This window comes from Rhipicephalus microplus, chromosome X (genome assembly GCF_043290135.1).
Source record: "Rhipicephalus microplus isolate Deutch F79 chromosome X, USDA_Rmic, whole genome shotgun sequence".
In the NCBI taxonomy this organism is placed as follows: domain Eukaryota; kingdom Metazoa; phylum Arthropoda; class Arachnida; order Ixodida; family Ixodidae; genus Rhipicephalus; species Rhipicephalus microplus.
This window is the reverse complement of record NC_134710.1, coordinates 28,274,757-28,294,010: the sequence shown is the minus strand read 5'-3', so window position 1 is coordinate 28,294,010 and position 19,254 is coordinate 28,274,757. Positions and strand designations below refer to the sequence as shown.

Below are 19,254 nucleotides of genomic sequence, written 5' to 3'. Positions count from 1 at the left end.
GGTTAAATGAAATTTTCGGAAAATTTGTATGTTAAGAAGCTTGAGTTTCTTGGAACACAATGTAAACCATGTTTATTGATAAAGGGTTACGTATAAAGGCCCCTATAGCAGATACCATCAAAATCTATGGAGGCGAAAATCCTGTAGGCCTGTGTGCTCAGATTTGGGTGCACGTTAAAAAAAAAAAACAGGCGGTCAAAATTTGCGGAGCTATTCACTAAGGCGTCTCTCATAATCGTATAGTAGTTTTTAGACCTTAAACCCTACATATCAATTAATATTTCAAAAATTCATTATGTCACGACAGCGGGTGCAAAAACTTCAAGGCGCCGTCGGCACTAGTAATTTATTTTCGCACGTTGTGTCGCTTACCAGGAGCCTCTCGTGGTAAGATTAGTTATTTTTGTAATGAGGAATTCTAATACACTAATGCGACAACAATCGTTTTTACTTTTAGTGTCTCTTGATAGTGTAGCAAGTTTCGAAATATTTTGTTGAGATAGTGAGGCCAAAACCGGAAAACACATTTTACGACACGCCTACGTACATAATCGGATAAGCTTCCGCACGAATTTGACGAAGACCAAAGAAGACACACAGAACATAGACGAGCGTTGTGTTCTTTTGGTCTTCTTTGTCTTAGGCAATGATTCGCGCTGAAGGCTATCCAAGTGTGTACCAACTCGGTCAAGTCAAACATGTGCTGAAATTTTGGTAAGAAATTTAGAATGAAAGTCTCAGCTTCGTTTTTAGTTCACATACGGAAGGGTATTAAAATAACAATGGTACATTTTTGTCCCTTCAAGATCGACGCTTTGGTGGGGTGCGCAGAACTTCATAGGAAAGTCTTGGTCGAGCTTTAGAAGAGTTTATCTCAGAGTGAAGGAAGATCATCAGAGCTGGCTATGCTGAAGGCCGCTGCTACGTTAACTCGGTTCTCTGCTCGCTGTAGTCACGTTATCCCCACACATTTAATAATCTTATCTACCCACCTTTCTGCCTCCCTCTGGCAAGCTGGCCTCCTCTTGGAAATAGTCTGACCAGCGGTCAGCTTGGCTTCTCTCTACGTGCCTGGTACATGCCCATTTCGACTTGAATTCGACTAAGATGCCCTTGACACGCGTTTGTCCTAACACGTGTTCCTGACGTATACTCTGCTCTCTCCTTGACAATTAAGGTTAGACCAATCATTTTTCTTTCCGCGACTCGCTGTGTCGTTCTCAATTTGTGTTAAACCTTTTTCGTGAGCCTTCAGGTGTATTCCTCGTGGACAAGTACCGGAAAGATGCTGCTGTAGTATGCTTTCATCTTGAGAAAAACACTTGAGAAAAACAAACATTCATAATCTGAGAATACCTGCCAGACGCGCTCCGCCCTACTCTTTTTCCAATTGCGTAAGTCTGATGATTCAGATCTGTGGTCACTATTTGCCCTACGTAGACAATTTTTTGTAGTGAAAACTGTTATGCGATCACAAAGGTCCTTGCACCGTAGTTTTCCGCAACCGCCACCGTTGACAGTAACAACTATCGCATAAATTAAGAAAAACAAGTTAGTAAATAGGAAAACAACGAGAACAGTCTAGAACTCGAAGCTGGGTCGCCTACGTGCCAGCCCATATTCTACCACTAAGCGACGCTGATGCTTGAAAATCTGGTGCGAACTGACCCTACCTAGGCGCGCTTTATGTCGGGAAAGGAATCGCGTTAATGTGTGTAATGAAGCGCCTTAGAGCAGCAAGGGAGCAAACAGGCGTCACATGATGTGTATTGTGTAAGGAGCGAGTCGTAGAATGCCCCAACCCATTACAATAGCCCCAGGCATAATTCTTCTTTGTCGTCAGCCACAGCATAAAAAAGTTCGCAAAATTCTTTTGTAAGCTTGTTGCGGGTACCACGCTTTTCCAATGAATGACAAAAGATGACACAGCGAACAGCTCCCTATGGTGGTTTTGGGACGTTAAACCCCACGTATCAATCTATCAGCCTCCCTACTACACAAACATAATGATGATTTATGGCGTTGTGGGTGTACCCTGCAAGTGTACTTGTAGTAGTTACCAAAGAAGGTTTAAAAAAGGCCCCGAAAGGCCGCTCTTCCACCCGCCGTGGTGGTGTAGTGGTTATGGCGCTTTGCTGAGCCGCAGGATGCGGGATCGAATCCTGGCCGCTGTGGGCGCATTTTCGATGGAAGCGAAAATGCTTGAGGCCCGCGTGCTTAGCACGTTGACGATGGCACGTTAAAGAACCCCGGGTGGTCAAAATTTCCTGAGAACTCCACTACGGCGTCTATCATAATCGATACGGTGGTTTTGGGACGCTACACTACAAATATTATAAACGCCAATATTCCAGCTTTCGCTGGGACAGTGCCACGCATGGCTGTCGGTTTTTCGCTTCCAGTGCTTCGCTGCCTCTCTTTAGAAAGTGTTCAATTATGCGCTTAAATTTGACGTATTCAAGTTTCAGCCACGAGTAACTGTTAGCAACACTCCGTGCTCACTACGCCGCAGTGCTTGGGAATTCGCTTCGCGATGGTTTGACATCACTTTTTGAAGATTACGTGTGCGACGTGAGTAGTCAAGTTTATTCGGGAACTTACGTTAGCACGAGCGATAGCGCAGGAGGGCTGCTGGCTGATGATCCGGCTATCGACTGCCTCGCCGCTATCTGCGTGCTGAGTGTAGTTTTACTTTTCGTTTTGCGGCCACAAGTTCACGCAAATAAAAAGCTTCGTCTTGAACTTGACGGCTACTGAGTTGTTTGATGTTATATAGATAGATATAGGGGAATAAACGCCCTAAAACCACCGTATGATTATGAGAGACACCGTAGTGGAGGGCTGCGGTAATTTCAACCACCTGGGGTTCTTTAACCTGCACCCAAATCGGAGCACATGGCTCTGCAGCTTTTTCGCCTTCATCGAAAATGCAGCCGTCGCAGCTGTGATTCTATCCCGCGACCTGCGGGTCAGCAGTCGAGTACCTTAGCCACTAGACCATTCCAGTGGGTCAGTTCTTCGATGTTACGACCAGTGACATAGTTGGTTATGTCGGCTACGTTACGTCTGCTGATTGACTTTGTTGGTTAGTTTCTGTCGTTCCTATTTCAAGCCTATCGTCGCATTGGAAATCTTACATTCTTATGGTCACTACACCACACCTTGCCGAGCAGCTCCCTGTCCTGAATGATGGTGGACGCCCAGTACGCAGTCTGATTCCCAGTCTCGTAATTAGAGATCCCCCTCGCCCACTTCTGGATACTCCGTTTCTGTTAGATTTTCATAACACTCAAGTTATTGCGATCAACAAACGCTACTAACAACTCCGCTCTTCTGCTCATAGAAACACGCCATATTCGTTTACTGCCTGCTGTCCAGCCTGCTTCGTGCCTTCTTTGGCATGAGATTCACAGCTAAGTGTCCTCCTGCTGCCAAGGATCCCAGACGCGACAAGAGTATTCAAGTATTGGTCTAACATTGGTTTCATACAAGAGCTTTTTTGCGACAAGTGGCATTTTTTTTTTGCATTTCTTCCAAAAAAGCCTAAAACACTTGAAGCCTTGCGTGTAGCATACTCAATATGACGACGCCAGGATAATTCTGCAGTGTAGTATACACCGAGATATTTGTGCTCGAACACTTGGGCCAGCTGTTCTGCATTTATAATGTAACTAAAAACATTACAGCATCTTTTTCTGGAAAAGCACATATACACAGTATTTGTCACATTTATGTCCATGCACCAGGTATTGCGCCAGGTGCAAATCAAATCAACTTTTTTGTGGCTACGCTATGAATGACCCTGTATAATACGCAGTCATTTGCGAACCTACGAAGGCTGGAGGAAATACTACAACAGATATCATTCATGTAGATAAAAAAAAGAAGCGGCTCCAGCACTAAGTCCTCCGGTACGCCTGAAGTAACATCCACTTCATCGGACTGCATTCCATTTAAAACTACCTTCTGACGTCGGAAGTTCAAATATGCCTTGATCCATTAGATAACGGAAGAGTTTATGTTGTACCAGGACAGCTTCTGAATGAGTAATGAATGAGAAACTAAATCAAACGCTTTACGGAAATCTCAGTACAAACAGTCAACTATCTACCGGTTCTCTAATGCAGTAGCCAAATCATGTGTGAATTCAGTCAACTGTGTAACACAAGAAAACCCAGGTCGAAAACCATGTTGCTGAGGTGGCAATAAGGAATAATTATTCAAGTGATTCCCAATGTTTGTAAAAAAGATGTGTTCGATAATTTTACAGCTGATGCAAGTAAGTGAAATCGGCTGGTAGTTTGACGCAATGTTGCGTGGGCCAGACTTGTGCACAGGCACAACGTTAGCAATTTTCCAATCATCCGCCAAGACATTTTCCCTCAGTGGCTTTGAAAAGATAACAAACTGTACCGAAGCATAGTGGCGCCAGCTCTGTGCCAGCGTGAAAGAAGACGTTGACGTCCGTGTCAAGCTCGTGCTTGCCGGGTTCCTGCCTGTACCAGCTTGTTGCGGCTAACGTTTCTGGAATAATAACCTGTGTTTTTACGCAACCTTGCTCGTTGCATTTGGTGGAAACGTGCTGGGTAACGTCCTGGAGCTCCGCAGCCGTATGCTACCATCTCAGTCCGCGATGACCGAGCGCGTCGATCCCCCACAAGGCTCTTCCACGCTGCCACCTGTCATGTGTTCTGGTGTACTTCGTCTGCGTGACCCACCAGTATACAACGGCACTGAAGATCAAGATGTCGAGGACTGGCTGGCAGAGTACGAGCATGCCAGTGCGATTAACAAGTGGGATGACCCTGCGAAGCTGACTCACGTCATCTTCTACTTGACGGATTTGGCCAACCTATGGTTCACCAACCACCAAGCCGACATCCCCACCTGGTCGGTTTTCATAGATGCCGTCACCTCGTTTTTCGGTCGTGCAGCCATGCGTAAGCTTCGCGCCGAACTGGGACTGCGGGGACGATTTCAGCGAAATGGTGAGAGCTTCACTAGCTACATTGAGGATGTGATCAGCCTCTGTAGGCGAGTTGATGCCAGGATGACGGAGGCTGACAGAATTAAGAATATAATGAAAGGCATTGATGACGACGCTTTTCATACGCTTGTGGCCAAAGACCCACAGACCGTCACGGCCGTGATTCAGCTATGTCAAAGTTTCGATGAGCTGCGCAAGCAACGAGTTTCTACACGTCGCGCTAATACGCAAACAGCTGATATTTCGGCCTTGGAGTGCGAAAGCAGTGGCCCCGACTACAGCGTGTTAATGCCTCAAATTCAACAGTACATCCGGGAGGAAGTTGCTTGACAGCTCTCTCTTGTCGCCACCATCAACGAGACCCCCACAACACTGGACCACTCACTTCGCCGTGCTATTCAGACGCAAGTTGCCGAGGCTCTCCCTTCGCCCGCATCCCCAATATCAGTGGCTGCACCGCTGACTTATGCAGAAGCCGTCCGCCGACCTCCTGCCCAACCGCCGCTCCCTTCATACAGTCCAGCCACCAACTACTACAGGTCCCCAGTTTCAGTTTATCCGGTAAATCGGCCCTTTCCACCACCTCGAGCACCTGTACACTCTTGGCGTACTCCGGATAACCGGCCCGTCTGCTACAACTGTTGTATCCCAGGACATGTCGCGCGCTACTGTCGTCGCCGTGGATTCTATTGTAATGATGTGCAGCATTCCGGCAACATACCTCGGCAATCAGAATCGCATGTGACACCTGATTCACATGACCCCCGCTCACGTCGACCAGACTTCAGCCGACGTCGATCTCCTTCACCCCGTCTTCGGTCTCCTTCCCCCATGCTTCGCCGTTCCAACCACGCCCAGGAGGAAAACTAACAGTCGCAGTTCCTGAGGCAAGAGCTGCGCCACCGACGAAATTTCCAAGGCCTCATCTTTTGCCCCCTAACGAGATTGCCGTGTTTGTGGACGGTTTCGCCACAACTGCTCTTGTCGACACAGGTGCCGCTATTTGTATAATCAGTGAAGTGTTATGTCGCAAACTGAACAAAGTGACGACTCCACTGGTTGAAATATCTTTACGCACAGCGAGTTCGCAACACGTCCAACCTTCTGCCACATGCACTGCTCGTGTTGTGATTCAAGGAGTGCTTTACATCGTTGAATTTGTCGTCCTTCCGCATGCGTCTCATGAAATCATCCTCGGATGGAACTTTATTTCCGCTAATCATGCGGTTGTTGACTGCGCTCGTGCTCAACTCGTTTTGTTTCCATTCAGCACGACATTCATAGATCTCCCTCGCTCACCCAAAAAGGTGATCGTCGCCGCTGACGTCGTCATTTCTGATTTTTCGGTCGCCGCGGTATCTCTTTTGTGCAACTCCGTTTCCGATTCAACTGCCCTATTTATGCCGTCACAAGAATGCGCTCGTCGCCGGAACCTTGTCGTCCCGTTTGCCGTCATAACACTTGCCGATGGCTCCAGTGCCGTGTGCGTGTGCAATCCGTTCCCTTGTCCCGCTACCTTATTGCATAGCGATTGCATTGGGAATCTTGACACTTACGAAGACATCTTTCCTTTTGAAGCCCGTTCTGATACGACACCGATGTCCGTGGATGCTGTCACAGCTAACACCGCGCCCTCACTACCTGACGAAGACGTTCTGTTGCGCAGCATAGACACCGGCCTTACGCAAGACCAGCGCAATCAGCTCATTCAACTACTTGACCGTTTCCGCGCCTCCTTCGACCACGGATAACCTCCCTTGGGACGCACGTCAGTTGTCGCTCACCATATCGACACCGGTCATCATACTCCACTTCGTCAGCGCCCCTACCGCGTCTCGCAGGCTGAGCGTGACGTCATCACTCAACACGTCGACGAGATGCTGACGTGGTGTTATTCAGCACTCACACAGTCCTTGGGCTTCGCCAGTGGTCCTCGTGCGAAAAAAGGATGGCTCAATCAGGTTTTGCGTGGATTATCGTCGACTAAACAACATCACACGCAAGGATGTTTATCCCCTGCCACGTATTGATGACGCCTTGGATTGCCTTCAAGGTGCTCAGTTTTTCTCTTCACTGGATCTGCGCTCTAGATATTGGCAAGTGCCAATGGCTGAACCAGACCGTCCAAAAACGGCGTTTGTGACCTCTGATGGCTTATATGAATTTAATGTAATGCCCTTCGGTCTTTGCAATGCGCCTGCGACTTTTGAAAGAATGATGGACAGTGTCCTCAGGGGACTTAATAGCACATCTGTCTTTGCTATTTAGACGACATAGTTGTATTCTCGGCGAATTTCGAAACTCACCTTTCCCGTCTGGAACAAGTTCTCCAGTGCCTTACGGCAGCCGGGTTGCAACTAAACTTCAAGAAATGTCGTTTTGGCGCCCGCAAACTCACAATTCTCGGCCACGTCGTTTCAAAAGAAGGAATATCGCTGACCCTGCCAAACTGCGTGCCGTTGCCGAGTACCCCAAGCCTACTACCCTAAAGGAGCTTCGTAGTTTCGTAGGCTTGTGTTCCTATTTTCGGCGTTTCATTCGCAATTTCGCCTCTATAATTGCCCCTCTGACTCAGCTTCTCTCCCGTAGCGCGGACCTCTCTGGCTGGAATTCCCACTGCGATGAGGCATTCACGGCGCTACGCCGGCTACTCACCTCTCCGCCAGTTCTCCGCCACTTCGATCCCAATGCACCCACTGAAATTCACACGGATGCAAGCGGTGTCGGCCTCGGTGCCATTCTCGCTCAACGCAAGGATGGCTGCGACGAGTACGTTGTCGCCTATGCCAGCCGTACACTAACGAAGGCAGAGTCCAACTATTCCGTCACGGAAAAGGAGTGCTTGGCTATCATTTGGGCTATAGGAAAATTTCGCACCTACCTTTACGGACGCCAGTTTGATGTTGTCACAGATCACCATGCCTTATGCTGGTTAGCGTCCATGAAAGATCCTACTGGCCGCCTCGCTCGTTGGGCTTTACGCCTTCAGGAATACGATATTTGTGTTGTTTATCGCTCAGGACGCAGACATTCAGACGCTGATGCACTATCCCGTTCTCCACTGCCTCCTGACCTTGCCTGCTTATCAACTGCCATTTGCGATTCGTCATCGTTGAGCATCACTGACATGCCATCCGAACAGCGCAAGGATGGATCCCTGGATCAATTCTTTGCTCGACGTCCTCTCTCACAGTTCGTAAGAAACGACTTCACGCTCCCTCTCTCGTCAAGCAAGACACTTTGCTGACCATGAAGGCTTGTTATATCGCCGCAATTACGTGACGGACGGCCGTAGGTGGCTCCTTGTCATCCCTCGTCATTTGCGTTCGGACATCTGCGCTGCCTTTCACGATGACCCCCAGTGTGGCCACGCTGGAGTATTTAAGACTTACTCTCGCCTTCGTCTAAGATACTACTGGCGCGGCATGTATCGGCACGTTCGCCAGTACGTTCGGTCATGCACCACGTGTCAACGACGCAAGACGCCTTCTCACAGCACTGCTGGCCCTTTGCAACCCTTAACCTGCCCAGCGAGACCATTCGACCGCGTCGGAATTGATATTTATGGTCCTCTACCCAACTCTCTTCGAGGCAACCGGTGGATTATTGTCGCCGTGGATCATTTGACACGCTACGCTGAAACATCTGCGCTGCCTGCTACCACTGCGAAAGACGTTGCGTCCTTTCTTCTTCACTATCTCATTTTGCGACACGGTGCACCTCGTGAATTACTGAGTGACCGTGGACGCGTGTTTCTCTCGAACGCCGTCGACGAGCTACTCAAGGCATGTCGCACTGTCCATCGGAAATCTTCGGCATACCATCCTCAAACCAATGGCATGACGGAACGCTTTAACCGTACCCTTGGAGATATGCTTGCCATGTACGCCTCTGACGACCACACTAATTGGGACCAAGTGCTCCCTTTTGTCACGTACGCGTACAACTCTGCGCCACAAACAACCACTGGCTTTTCTCCTTTCTTCCTTCTGTATGGACGTGAGCCATCATGCTCCATGGACACCATTCTTCCTTACAGGCCTGATGTTTCCGAAGCGACGCCTGCTTCCGAAGCAGCTGCTTATGCCGAAGAGTGTCGTCAACTCGCTCGCTCATTTACCGCACAAGACCAATGGCGCCAGAAAACTGACCACGATTCCTCTGCGTCTACTGTACACTATAACCCAGGAATGCTGGTTTGGCTCTGGGTCCCGTCTACACCTCCCGGTCTTTCCCCGAAGCTTTCGTCGAAATACCATGGCCCCTACCGTGTGGTGCGGCAAACATCTCCTGTCAACTATGAAGTTGAGCCCATTGATCCACCTTCGGACCAACGCTGCCGTGGGCGTGAAACAGTACACGTATCACGCCTCAAACCGTGCTATGACCCCCTTGTCATGTCCTTTCCCTAGGTCGCAAGGTTGGCTCCTTTCTGCGCGGGGAGTAATTGTACCGAAGCATAGTGGCGCCAGCTCTGTGCCAGCGTGAAAGAAGACGTTGACGTCCGTGTGTGGCTCGTGCTTGCCGGGTTCCTGCCTGTACCAGCTTGTTGCGGCTAACGTTTCTGGAATAATAACCTGTGTTTTTACGCAACCTTGCTCGTTGCAAAACAAATATTTTGATATCGAATGTGCACACATAGAAAAATGAAGCAGTTTGTAGGCCAGTGGCCTTTGAGGCGCATTTCTCTAACAAATTTCTGGATGCCCCGCAGATCAAAAACAATGTCATCTATTTGCTCTCCACTTGCACAGGATTCCGCCAAAATGGCACTGACTTTTGAGCGGCCGGCCAACACAGAGCTAAAGTATTGGTTAAGATATGCAGCCTTTTCAATGTCACTATGAAGTAAGTTTCCGTCAAGTTCGAGTGGAGGAATGGACACTGCATCCTTGCCATTCAATTTGACTAGCTGCCATAGTTTTTTAGCACTTCTTTGAATCATTATTTCAAAAGAATCGAAGAACTTGTTTTTCTCTGTGTTTATCACACTTTTCATCTGCTTCGTTATTAACTCAAGTCTTTTGCTCGAGTGTGATTGATTGATTGATTGATTGATTGAATGATTGATTGATTGATTGATTGATATGTGGGGTTTAACGTCCCAAAACCACTATATGATTATGAGAGACGCCGTAGTGGAGGGCTCCGGAAATTTAGACCTCCTGGGGTTCTTTAACGTGCACCCATATCTGAGCACACGGGCCTACAACATTTCCGCCTCCATCGGAAATGCAGCCGCCGCAGCCGGGATTCGAACCCGCGCCCTGCGGGTCAGCAGCCGAGTACCTTAGCCACTAGACCACCGCGGCGGGGCGGCTCGAGTGTGATGATTATGTTTTTCTGTAAGCAGGGTAAATATAGTTACTCGTTTTCTGGCAATGCTCCGCACTTTCCTTGAGCACCATGGCTTAGATCTGCTGTGCGTGGGGTAATTAGCCATAACGGCTCATATGGATCTCGTAAATCAAGAAGTTTTTGTTTAAATATGTCCCATATTTCATGCGCATTTTTGGTTTCCGCTAAAGTTTCAAAAACATCGCAAAATGCATGCAAAAAACTTTGAAGATCACTTTTACTGCCGTTTTGATAGCTATAGATTCGTCGTCTAGCGCAACTTGCAACTTTTGCATACTGTAAATTGCACTCGCAGTGAACAACCGCGTGATCGCTAATGCCGGGAAGCACAAGAGTAGACTTTACTGCCACGGGGGCGTTTGCAAGCATGAGATCTAATATATTGTTTCCCCGTGTTGGCTGCAAGACCATCTGTGTTAAATCATAAGCTCCGCATAGTTCACAAATCGCTCTGGTTAACTGACTATTCCCGCTCGATGTGGGTCACAAAACCCCTGATACTATTATTTAGGCTTGTGTGAATAGTGAATTTTCGGTTCGAAGCGAATAGTTATTTAGGTCGAATACTTTCGAATAGAATTCGAATGGTATGTATGACATATAACAAATGGGAATACTTATCATGAGCTAACTAACCTGCACAATATTTTTATTGACCTAGAAGCTCTATGCAAATCACTTTTTTTTTTCGTTCAAAGGAAGTCAAGACAATCTCGAGTAGTAGCGGGATCGGAGTTTCGGTAGGATACGAGTGATTACACTTGTAAAATGCGTAACATTTTAAAATTTATTATACCTATAGTATGTAGGTTGTCATAACAAGCTTTTCAGCTTAATAAAATGATAAACGGATTTGAGGGTAACATGTTCATATAACGGGGCCCTGCGACACTTTTTCAAGTAGCCATTGAGCCACTAAAGAAGCTTGTTACCTCACGAATTCGCCGCTGCAAAATTTTTATCGTCAGTCCACTATGAGTGGAATCCCGAAAATTTGTCGCATGCTGCAATTGCATCCCCTTCTTGTCCCGACGAGAGAGCTGGAAGTTAGGCACGGAGGGATGGCACGGGGGGGGGGGGGGACGTCACGTGCGCCTCGTGGCCTTCGGCATTTCTTATTTTTTCTTCGAATACGCGGCCTTTCAGTGCGATCGCGCATATAGACGCGGACAAGTAGCGGCCTCCGTGGCGGCCCCAGTAATGACCGAGCGTGCCATTCTCAAATGAGCCAATGGCTGTGACAAGTGATTTTTGAGCTTGTAGTGTCATTTGTCGAGAGAAGAGAAAGCAATTCTTAGTTTACTTTGAGAAATAATTGTGAACGGCAGGCCGTGAGTGGTGCTATATTATTTGGCTCGCGTGCTCTCGGTAGCCTCGACTAGCGATCGGCAGCGTTTTCTGACCATTCTCAATAAGTGTTGCAGGGCCCCTTTAAATTTGAACGGGGGCTTCGCGGCAGAACGGATTCTTCTTGAAATGTGCTTTCACGGTTTCGAATTTTCACACTGCAGTGAAGTTATTTTTACAGGCGGTTACAAGTGGATTAATATACATTTCGGTTGTCGTATGAATATTTAAAAAATAATGTACGCTTCTAAAAAAATGTTATTTGTGGCGTTTATTCATTGCGAGTACTTCGAAATGTTCAATAATTTAAATTCAAACCAAAGCGAATGCGAATACTCTATTATTCGTTCAAATATTTAAAGCATTCGAATATTCGCACAAGCCTACTATTATTAGATGTAACAGTATCGTTCCATTTGCGTGCATCTCCACAAACATGTCTATTTAATATGTTGGCTTGATTCTTCTGCCCAGATGCCACATCTCCGGTGCAGTACAGGGAGGAGACGTACAGGTAAGCCTGCTGACCAATTATTCCCCTAAATTTCACATCGAGGTAATGTTTGTGGGCATGAGTGTGCAGAACCGTCTATGCAGTATGGATGGATGACACCAGAGGCTGCCAGTAAACCCCCCTTTTTTTTCCTCTGTCACTTCTTCTATTCCAGTGGCAACCTCTCCTCGCGGTTTAAAGAAGGCACTTGCCGAAAAGTCCCTTACGATGACTTAGGCGAACCAGAGGAGTTGTCTGAGACTGAGTGTGACAGAGACCACAATCTGTACCAGTATAATGGTATGACGTCCTTACGTTTGAATAGCCTTTTTTGTCATCTTATTCATAATGCATGTGTCAGTGCGACCATGATTTGCCGCTTGCCACAATTTGTAGAGGGGAAAGCCCAACCGCAATGTTGATGTAATTCATAGGAACCAGCACTGGATTAACGTCATAACTGCCATTAAGCTTAATGCGATTTTGATATTGTGTATATTTTGTTCGAACTCGAATGACGTTATTCGAATAAGCTTCAAATGAGCTCTTGGCAGATTTGCGCTGAGTTCCACCAAGCCGAATACGATTAGGGCTTAAAAACTGAGGGCCCACGAACGAAATGCATGCTATACTGTGCGCCATAGCTTAGCTTTTAAGCTCGGAGAGTTTAGCGGGAATAGCAAGAGCTATAGTGGCGTACTACATCATAAATGAATTTGAGAAAACACTCATTTACATGGTAACATTTGAAGGAAGAAGTCTGCATATACTATTCAAAATCAATTATTTTGGGGGAATATTCTATTTCAACTACGCAAGCTACATAAGTGCGGCATTATTATTTCATGAAGCGAGAAGAAATGGTAGTCGAAAAACTGATTGAAATGTACTTCCAGATTATTTTTAAATGTTCACGTCTGTCATGCTGAGGTGAAAAAGAATGAAAAACAATGTAATCAAAGACAAGCTCCATATTCGGAAATTCCCTGTCAAAAACATGCTGCAATATGTCATATATATTTTTAGAACCACACAAAGCTGGGATTGCTCTCACGAATTCATAAAGAAAAACGATTCGGCGTTCGTGTTGTTTGTTCCCATTCATTTGTGACCGTGTATGCATGCTACAATTTCAACGGTATGTAGGTACGTCATCCAAGTTAGCCTTAGCTCAGTAATGATGCAATCGAAGGCATCACCTCAAAGGCTGTTATCAATTAGACTGCTGCGCAAGTGAGCTCTAAATATTTTCTCGCTGACTTCGCGCACTCGAGCGAAGGCTTGGATTCGGACTGGGTAACCACTAACGAGCACTGACTACATTTTAGAAAGAAAGGCTCGCTTATTGTTCACTCACAATAATTCTACAGATTTTCTATTCAGCAGCGTCGCCCGCATGGCAGTGAGATTTGGTCTGTGGAAAAAAAAAAACCCTCCTGGTTTTCTTCGGTGATTTATGATTCGACCTATATTCTACCCTGCGCGAACTAAGTAAAATGAAGTGTCGATGAGAGACGTGCCTGTTCTTGTTGCGACGTCAACAAAAAACTCTGGTGTTTTTTGTATTTTTTTGCGGAGGGGGGGGGGGGTGTTGGAGACCTGGTGTCAAGCGCTGTCCGTGTATTCCGCAGAAATGTGTGATTGCTACACGACGTTCACGCCATGCAAATAGGGGATTAGAAAACCGAACTGAATGCGAATTGTACAGAGATGGGAACAAGTCAAATACTATTAAAATAGTTTTCATTAGTAAGCAACAGTTTTCAAAGCAGATCCAGACTAGTAGGGTGGTAATTTTCAGTACAGCCTGATAATTCTACAGCATTTTATTTAAAAAAGAAAATAGTATTCACAAGCTTTAATAAAGCAACATTACAATTACTTTTGACCAGCATGAAATCCTATAATCATTTTGGCTAAAGATCAATTAGAGACATTGAATTGTTTTTTAACTGCAGGCTAGATCATAGAAGTGACTAGACTAGGGTATTCAAGGTGGTACTTTGTCAACAACTTTAAAATAAAAACCGACACCCAAATATAGGCACTCTTCATGAGTTAGCATCATCCTATATTTCACAGTGAAGATAGTCAGTGATTGCTGACACTGTTCCTCCGGCGACTCACGAGTTTAAAGCAAAACGTCTTCATCCTCTTATCAATATGGTACCAATAGTGCCATAAGTACATGGACTGCATGCATCTTGGTAATTCGATGATGAAAACAGGTTACACCTCGCTGATCCCGCGTCTCATGCATTCGAAATGTTTTCTCGTCGCTCATTATTCGCAAAATATTCAATATTTTTAATATGTGCTATTCGATCCGAGTACCTAATCAAATAGGAAGCTATTTGATTCGTATTTGAAAGTTTTCGAATATTTGTACACCCCTAATACGACTAGAACTTTTGAAGGTGCTGCCGAGCCACGCTTTTGATTTGCACCAATTTAAGCACCTCATCACAAGCCACTGCTGGACCATGCGGGTCTTTATAATTCATCCCAGGCCCTGCTACTCTCTGCAGAAGCACGTGAAGTGCTGTTTGGGGATATGAACAGCTGAAACCACGTTCCCTGAAGCTGAATATTCTAGGGCATGTAGTCGTTAGTAACCTAAAATGTGTATTTACACCGTATAACGGTCGCATGAAGCTTATTAAGAGATACGTTATTTTAATATTCCTACTATATTGTATATCTTTCTTATAAGATTTGTTTAAATGCGTTGTTATTCAACATACCAGACACAACAGAAGCTCCACTGCTGTAGCTTGCGCATCTTCAATTGTGCTCATTTCAAAACTTTAACCGCGATTTCGTGAAGCTTTTATATCGTAATAAATTTTACTGTCTTCATTCTGAAGCGTGCAACTCTAATCGGTCGTTAGTAGTTCGATTATTTGTGCAGTTACGATGAATGCTCTTCTGAACACATTCATTTTTGAAATTGCCTGAAACAAGCCCCGCCAATGTTTCATACGAAGCTTCGGAGTCACAATAAAATCCAACTGCATTCGAGAGGTGTACCCGAGACAACCTTTGAAAATGTGGAGCGTCTTTTGGTGTTGCGTTTCAGCTAATGAGCATCTGCCGGGCGCTTATTTTCATACGCTTTTTTTTCTGTTTTCCAGTGAAAAATTTTGCACGCCAGAGCTCGAATATCGACGGAGTGTATCAGTGGCCCCTACAAGGGTAATTTATGGACGAGCCTGCATTTGGTAAGACCACCGTCAACTGTTCAGTTACAACATTGTTGTTGCTATACAGACCGCTCTGCCCTCGAGGCAAATCGTCACTTTGCCTGACTAAACGTTGTACAGCAATATACACCACTGTAGACAACATGTTCCACAACGTAATTAGCTATTACGTTAAGGATCGCCACCAGAAGCCCTCTACTTTCTATTTCACCCCTGGTTAAACCAGCTCGTATTCGATGCAGTATGATAAATGGGCGTTAGCTTTAGTATAATAAGTTGGAAAGAAGGAGCAATCTTGGGTGGTGCAACGTAATACTATTGTGTTTTGTTTCAAATTCACATTTACCCCTTCCTAATAGGTCAAAAGTCTTCGCGCTTCGCCCATATTGCCTCATACTGACTCGGTGATTGGGGATTGCAATAAGGCCCGAATTCAAAATGACGAGTACGCTAAGATTGTCCTAAATTTTGTTTAACAAGATCAAAAATGAGCAGCACACCAGATAATGCCCGTGTTAAGAAACGAAACAGGAAATTGCGGTGAATTTCGATCTGCGAGAAATGACTAGACGGCCGCTATACCATACGAAACATAATTATGTTTAAATAAGTTGTACCTAAATAACTACCCTAAAATACCTCTTTTCAACCCCCTTCAAGTGACTGCCAACCAATTCTTTTTGGTGTCCTTCATATTGAGTGTGACGCAAGGCTTATCGATAATATATATAGCGTTCATCGACACCATGGTAATCCTAAAAGGCAGCGGCGATGATTTATCTTTATGCTTGATGAAGGCACAAGCATGAAGTATGCAGGGAATTGTGATAACGTTATGCGCTGTCATTTTCTAGAAGTGTTATGATGGTTAAGTCTGTAATTCATGTTAGGCTGTTGTGCTCGCTTCCAGCAGTAGTCAGTGGCCTTTTGTGCCTAAAAGAGGTATCACAGAGAGACCTCGGGTGAAGTGGCCTCTAATTCACTCCCTGCCCCAAGCCATTGTGCAATGGATGGCTTCAAGCGCTTCGTGGCATTAAATTACAACCGACTAATTTGAATGCCTCCATTACGCAGTACAGTCTTCTTGAAAGATGGCACGACACACCTCCCTATAATAGTTTTTGCGACTTCTTATGGAAATTGCAAATTATGCTTCCTACTTATATCGTGAGTAGCAAAGTCAATTCTGTCAGTACAATACAATTTCTGATTGTTAACTGGCTTGTGGCATAGCACGGAAAACAAATGAAAACAAACTAGTACGAAACCATCGCAACGAACAAATGTTCATTGTGTTCGTTCGTTTTCCGTCCTCCTTTGTTTTCCGCGCTATGCTACAAGCCAGTTTACGATGAAGTAATAAGTCTAATTGGTACCCTTGTGATGTTTTTCTTGTGTTTTTTTTAATCGGCATCTCATCATATATTCTCGGTGTTTGTCAGACCCTTTAAATATTTGGATCCAGCTGCGTTCACGTAAGCATCTGACTTGACTGTTAGTTATGCAGTTGCCTTCAAAGAGAAAAAGATGACTGGACAGAAGAGAAACAAAATTTACTCACTGTTTTAACCAGCACGAGCAAGCCAGACAATGTGTCATGCTTTGTTTGACTTCGAGGTATTTCTTTTCTACTATACATTTACTTCTAATATTTAGAAAAACGGTACCTAGCAGCTTCGAAGCATAATGCTTGATTTGACTTAGAGATAGTTATTATTTTATTCCATTTACATCTAAAATCTGGAAAAACGGTACCTAGCAGCTTGTATACATTTCTCTGTTAGTTATTTGCCAGTGCCACCTTCAGGATTCCGTGGGCATATTGCCACGTTCCTTTCCTCAAGTTCTGTTATCACCCCGTTACACTACGTTCAGCGCAAACCGCGCCTACGACGCTCGAGAAGCTTCGAGGCTTTGGTAGATCGTTTTGTTAAGGTTACGCCCACTTCGGGAGCATCACAAATTGTTTGAGAACCTACGTCGCCGCTAGCAATAACGCTAGAATATTCGATGGCAAGGGTATAAATGCCGACACGCTTCGCCGCTTGTCCATAGAGAAACATACTTTCATAAAGAGCGGACACTCCCGTAGGGCCCTGCGGCCCAGCTACTGCGCTGCCTTCAGGGCCCCGAGTGGTTGGTCAGACGCGGTAATGTCTTCAGCATAAATACAGTAACAATTTTTTTTTTCTGGCGCTGGGATTTGAACCCGTACCCTCATGCTTCGAAGGCAAGTGTCTTTACCACTAGGCTCCAGGCCCATTCGTCCACAAAGGGAATACACGTACAGTACATCTAAACTACATGAATGTGCCTCTTTGTGCAAAACAAATGCAGAAAGACAACACTTTCCAGTCATACATTGCTGTTTTTATGTTGTAAGGCATTAAATGTCCTAAGCGGAACATGATGTAGAGCGGATAAGAAAAATTTCACAAGTTAATAAAATTTCTTCTTTACCAAAAATTGACGCCAATCTTGGGTATTAATTGTCCTCTCGAGGAGGCTATTTCATCCCTTAACAAAGGAGTAAAAGCGAGCATGGGCACGCCGTCTAGTGGTTGGTCAGACGCTTTCTTGCTGGGCCACGAAAAGGCGCCAGTGGCCACTCTTTATATAGTATATTTCTCTATGAATTGTCAGTTTATCGACAGCCGACGCTGTGTTCGCCGCTATCAGTGTCATTAGAGAGTTTTAGAATACCGTTTTCAAGCGCTGCGGGCGTTGCGGGTGTAGCGGGCGCCATATGAGTTTTAGAATAGCGTTTGCCCTGCTGCGATTTGCAACGCACGATCGCAGCGACACCGTAGCCTCGAAACCAGCGCTTGCGGGCCACATGCGGGCCGCCATTACCGCACGCAATTTCGGATTTTTTACGTGCAGTCCGCGAACGCGAACGCCGACTCGCGTTACGACGCATGCGCAGTGGCAGCGACCACACCGCAAGGGCTCGCGGTGCGCTATTCTAAAACTCCCTAGTGTCTTACTTTTGCGTGGCCACAAGTTCGACCTGAATAAATAGTTTCTTTTTTGACGTAGAGTCTGCTGCCTTCGTTCACTTCACGACCCCGTGACAATGTAGCAAGAGCGACGTGAATCACTACAGGCTGCGTAGACGTTGCGTTTCCAACATTTAAAGATAATGGTAACCACAGTTCAGCAGAATTTCAAATGCGGTATCCTCACAATCACGAGAAGTTTCAATTTTAAGCACTGTTTTTGTTAATGCGTGAATTTGACTTAGATAAAGAGAGCATCGTAAAAGTAATGAGAACTTCGTGGCATATTTTTTTTGACGTTGTTTTAGTGTAGTGCAATCCGCATTCGGTGCACCGTGAGATAGATCACACGGCTTTAAATTTTTTCCTCATTTATACACTGAAAAAAGTGTACCTTTGCTCTATACTGCAATCGGCGTTTCCTAATTGAAAACTATCCTGTTCAAGAAGGCACAAAAGCTATTTAATTTGCGTGGCAAGCAAGTGCAGGATGAGAGTTTGTTTACTGTTTTCACAAAACTGTGCAGCATGTAATTTTCTTTTGGTTTGAAGGAGATTATCACATTTAGAAAGATGGAGAAACCGACGACTCTATATATTGGTTCCCAAATCTGTGTTTCAGCGAAATACTATGGTTGACGCACGTCAAGACCAAAACAGAATCTCTTATCTTGTAGGCTCTCGTATGTTTGTCCTTTGGCTCCAAAATAAAGATGCTGCAAAGTGTACACCTACTATCTGTAGTACCGCGGAAGTTTTCTTTACCCAAAACAGAAATTTAGCAATCACAGAATGCATTCTCGACACACATGCAGTCTCATAAATGCAGAATGTTTTTGTTTTCTTCTCTTCAAAGATGTTCTATAA

The 19,254-nt window shown here is 45.4% G+C and overlaps 1 protein-coding gene across 2 annotated transcripts in view; it reads left to right on the top strand.

Moving 5' to 3' along the window:
• The window catches only part of LOC119176597 (cell adhesion molecule Dscam1-like), a 716,521-nt gene that overhangs the window by 690,547 nt on the left and 6,720 nt on the right, over window positions 1-19,254 (top strand). The window contains exons 23-25 of one of the 2 annotated variants that reach the window (XM_075876100.1): window positions 12,167-12,206; window positions 12,361-12,485; window positions 15,320-15,406. In XM_075876100.1, the coding sequence (XP_075732215.1) occupies window positions 12,167-12,206; window positions 12,361-12,485; window positions 15,320-15,384 (230 nt within the window). In that variant the 3' untranslated portion in view covers window positions 15,385-15,406. The remainder of the gene's footprint in view (window positions 1-12,166; window positions 12,207-12,360; window positions 12,486-15,319; window positions 15,407-19,254) is intronic. The other variant, XM_075876101.1, reaches the window with a different exon arrangement.